Genomic DNA, 5,185 nt, shown 5'->3' with positions numbered 1-5,185 from the left:
TTTTTTTTTTTTTGTTTAAGATGAAAAAGGAAAAAAAAAAAAAAAAATTAATCTCTTAAAACAGTTTTTAAAAAATATATTAGTCGAAATAACATATAGAATGATTAGATAATATAATATAATATATTCTATCTATAACCACATTTGACTTATATATTCTTATTTTATTAATACTTTTACATATTGGTTTGATTTTTTAAAATCATATAATCTAGATTAATATATATTATTTATGTTATATATTATAATTTTTAATAATTCTAATAAGGTACACATATATCATACATATATATATATATATATATATATATATATATATGTACATATAGGTTTCGTTTTTTCCTTTTTTGTGTTTTTTATATATACGCAAATGAAATAAAATTGGGGGAAATATATAAAAGGGGGCTATCCTAAATGATATATATTTTTATTGGTTTACAATTTTTTTTCTTTTTGTAGGGTCATATAAATGATATATACATAAATAGACACAGGGAGACAAAAAAAAAAAATACATATATTTCATATAGATAAAAAAATTATACTTTCAAGTTGTTTTTATTTTTTATTTTTATTTTTATTTTTATTCTTTTTGATTATATAATTTGAAACATAATTTAAGGGTTAAACATGAATATTAAGTTATATCGATTATTTTATATAAATCTTATATATATGTAATATATATAATGTATGAACAGTTTAAAGAAATAATATATACATATAACAAATATTATGATTCAAATAAAAAGGGTATGTTTTATGATCTATAAAAATAATAACATAGTTATAGACATATAATATATATATATATATATATATATATATATATATATATAAATTCTTATTGTCTACATATTTATATGTTACTTGGTTTAATTTTTAATATACATATATATATTTTTTTTTTTTTTTTTTCTATTTTTCTTTGAATTAATAAAATAATGCATTTGTTATATTAAGATTAATAGTAAATCTACATAAAACTTTGTACAAAAAAAAAAAAAAGACGCATATATTTTGAATGTCCTATTAAGTTTTTTGATAAATTTTTTTCTTTTTGCTAAATATATATGAATTTTTTAAAACAGTAAAAAAATAAAGATAAATTAAAATGTAATTCCTTCGAACCTTATTTTTTATCCTTATTGATCTAAAAAAAAAAAAAAAGAAAATATAATATAATATAATATAATATAATATAATATAATATAATATAATATAATATAATATAATATAATATATTGGTAGATTTATACTATATGTGAGAAAAAGAAGAAAAAAAAAACTTACCATATCATTTATGCGATAATAAATATATGTTCCTCCTGGTTTTAAAAATAATTCATATGTACAATAAGTTGCTTCAACGGACATAAAAAAAAGAAGGGCTCTTCCAATGAAGGGTAAGCCTACTGTTCCACAGCCATATGACATTTTTGTAGTAAAAAAAAAAAAAAAAAAAAAAAAAAATTGAAAAGAAAAATATAAAAAATATTATAAATCACAATATTTATAAATATTATATAAATTATATGTGGTCATAATTTTTTTGGAAATATCGCAAGATTGTTATATTATTTTTTTTAAAATAATGCTTTGGAAAATTATAATTATTATATATATATATATAATATGATATTTATATATTCTTTTTTTTTTTTTTTTTTTTTTTTAAATTAATGAAATGGTATAATCAGTACACACATAATATATATAAATATATATATTACAAATATATTATATATATATATATATATATATATATATATGTAATAATACATTTGTGCGCATATGCTTTTTCCTTCTTTGAATTAAAAAAAATAAAAATAACATAAATATACTTACATTATTTAGTTGAATAATTGAAAAGCAAAAAAAAAAAAAAAAAATTATTTTGTTGTAAATCTTTCAATGGTTAAAAATTTATATTATACATATATACATATATATATATAATACAAAAAAAAAAAAAAAATGTGGTCATCCTTTAAAATGAATTGTGAACCATCCTCGATGTTATACTATTTGTGATTAAAAAAGACGAAGGTTATCAAAATGGATTGATTATTTATTATTTTATCTTCCTTGTTTTATATTTTGGAAAATAAATATATTTTTGTTCTTTGGTTTAATATTCAACTGGTACTTTTTTTTTTTTTTTTTTTTTTTCTTCTTTTCTTCATATTTTTGTTTTTTTTTTTTTTTTTTTTTTTATAAAACGTTTTTTCCAGAATATACCTTTGTATATTTTTAAAGACAGTTATTTTATAATTATGATGAGAAAAAAGAATATTTTTTCTTATATTTCTTATATTTCTTTTTTATTTTATTTTTATGTGTTTATAAAAAAGGCGTATATCTTATTTGATTAAATAAAACCTTAATCTTTAAATAACAAATAAAAAAAAAAAAAAAAAAAAAAAAAAAAAAAAAAAAAAAATGAAATATATGGAATAATTATATATGATAAACAATCATGGGTTTTAAAATAGTCTTTATATATTTAAGTAAGTGCTACATAAATTATAAGGAGAAAATATATATATGAAATAAAATATTTTATTCACGCATGTAAATATTCAATATGAAATACATATAAATAAAATATATATTATATATATATATTACATATATATATATATATATATATATATATATATATAAAATAATACGTATCACTTATTATTTTTATAGTTCTTGTTTGCTTAATGAAAGGAATACCGGGATTCTTAACAAATAAATTAACAAATTCGTTTTATAGCACCTTTGTTAAATTATCATACAAGAATAAATTTATGACGTAATCATAAAAAAAAAAAAAAATAATAAAATAATAATAAATATACAATAATATAACAAATAGAAAGAAAAAAAAAAAAAAAAATATAATAATAATAATAAAAATAATGACAATATTCACGTACTGCCCTAAAGTGCATATATATATAATATGAACGAATGAATATGTAATAATACACATATGATATATATATTATATATATTATATATATGTGTGTTTTTTTCTTTTTCTTTTTGTTATATATATATAATATATATATATATATATATATATACATACATATATATATTTTACTTTGTTATTACACATACATTTTATAAAACACAGAACATTATATGTACATAATGTTTATTGTGTGTGTCCAATATAACATATAAAGATTTAAGGTGGACAATTTTTTATTAGTTTATTAAAATATATATATATACATACATATATATATATTACTTGTATGTATTGTATACAAGTGTTGTATTTTAAGTAGGTGTTTTTGGTTGTACACATATATATATATATGTATATATATATATAAATGAAGAAATAAAAAAAAAAAAAAAAAAAAGAAGGTTTCCCTATTTAATATAATACAAATTTATAGAAATATTTCCAAATATTCATAGAAACAAATAAATAAATAAATAAATAAATAAATAAATAAATAAATATGTATGTACATGTACTAACAAAATATTAAACAATATAATGTTTATTTGTAATACAACCATTTGTATAAAATATTATATTATTCTTTCTACTCAAAAAAAAAATATATAAAAAAAAATATATATATATGTAATTTTTTTGTTTGTTTTCCTCGTGTTATAAAATATGTTGAAATACACATTGCTCATATATATCATTGCGGGTTATTTCATATCAGAAATATCAAGTAATAATCTGGAAAAATAAAAATTAAAAGAGAAATATTTTTGTGGAGACACAAAAATATATATATATATATATATTATATATTTATTTTTTTCTCTCAGACAAACTTTTAGATATAAGTCTTCCACGAAATGTCTTTAAAAATCCAAAACCATTTAAAAAAAATGAGATAAAAAAGGGTAATAAAAAATAAATAAACACAAAAAATATTTATACATACATATATATATATATATGACATTTTATTTTTTTTCTTTGTAGGCATTGATAAGGATGAAAAGTCTATTATGAAAAATGTAGACTCAATAGATGTTATGTTCGAACCAAAGGTTAAAAGGTTCGTCCCTTCTAGGACTAGAAAAACTCATGTTGTAGGTTCGTCCAAGGATATCAAAAATTAATAATACATATAAATATTAATATATATATATATGTATATACATATATATTTTCTTTCAGGTGGTCTTAGTCAAAGTATATCTGACCTAGGAGGTAAAATAAATAAAAAAAAAAAAAAAAGGATAATTATATTTATTATTTTTCATATATATATATTTTTTTTTTTTATAATATTTAATATTCTCATAATTTCATAACTTCCTATTATTTCATTCTTATACTTTATTTTTCATTTTAGATGTGGAAAAGAGCAAATATGAGAAAGGTATAAAATATTAAGTTATAAGAAGAACATGACCTGAATTTTACTAGAACAATAAATAAATAAATATATATATATATATATATATATATATATATATATATATATATGTATAATATATATGTATATATTCTTTTTTATTTAATCTTCCTTTTTATTAACGTATCTATAGCCGTACGATTCTTTCAGAATATAAAGAATGAAATGTTTAATATGTCATCAAAAATTAATCAACAACTAGATAGACAAGATGTAAGTTCATTGAATAATTTTAAGAGAGCATCTGAAGTACTCAAAGAAAGTCTAGCTACAATGCATTCATTGGATATTATTAGAAATGATGCCAGCATAGATTTCTCAAGTAATTATAAAATTATAATATTATAATATTAGTAGTTTAATAAGAATATATAAACACGTCTATGTTAACAATATTATATATAATATGTATACTTATCCTTATATATTATTTATTATTATAGTCATAATAATTCTTTTTCTTTTTCTTTTTCTTTTTTTTTTTGTAGAATATACATTGGACTGGTATTCCAAAGCCACAATGAGAGAAAAATATTCCATTGAAAAAAGTAAAAAAAAAAAAAAAAAAAAAGAACCACAACATCAATAAAATATAACAATAAAAATAACAAACACACACTTTTATTCAACAAAAAAAAACATGAAAAATATTATTCCCCTTTCCAGGCATACAAAAGATAATGAATAAGCTTTTTAAAAAGGCACAAAAAAAGAAAAAAAATATGAAGAAGAAAAAGATAGGTATAAAATATAAAAATAGAAATATATTATTTTTTGTATATTCAATTAATAAG

General features: G+C 16.9%; 2 protein-coding genes across 2 annotated transcripts; one reads left to right on the top strand and one right to left on the bottom strand.

Moving 5' to 3' along the window:
• Positions 1 to 1,132: 1,132 nt before the first annotated feature.
• PGSY75_0007200 (hypothetical protein) lies at positions 1,133 to 1,437 on the bottom strand (the record flags this gene model as incomplete). Its single annotated transcript, XM_018783208.1, has 2 exons — positions 1,133 to 1,153; positions 1,294 to 1,437. The coding sequence occupies 2 exons, from the start codon at positions 1,435 to 1,437 to the stop codon at positions 1,133 to 1,135; spliced, it is 165 nt and encodes a 54-aa protein (XP_018639010.1).
• Positions 1,438 to 3,631: 2,194 nt separating this feature from the next.
• Positions 3,632 to 5,132, top strand: PGSY75_0007100 (rhoptry neck protein 5; the record flags this gene model as incomplete). The annotated part of the gene is made up of 8 exons (XM_018783207.1): positions 3,632 to 3,692; positions 3,793 to 3,870; positions 3,953 to 4,066; positions 4,151 to 4,183; positions 4,329 to 4,355; positions 4,525 to 4,713; positions 4,880 to 4,939; positions 5,058 to 5,132. Coding segments are annotated over 8 exons (637 nt in total), but the record flags the coding sequence as incomplete, so codon positions are not given.
• Between the last annotated feature and the right edge of the window lie 53 nt (positions 5,133 to 5,185).

Source organism: Plasmodium gaboni (assembly GCF_001602025.1).
Source record: "Plasmodium gaboni strain SY75 chromosome Unknown, whole genome shotgun sequence".
NCBI lineage: Eukaryota > Apicomplexa > Aconoidasida > Haemosporida > Plasmodiidae > Plasmodium > Plasmodium gaboni.
The sequence above is the reverse complement of the archived record's forward strand: the minus strand, read 5'-3'. Positions and strand labels throughout refer to the sequence as shown.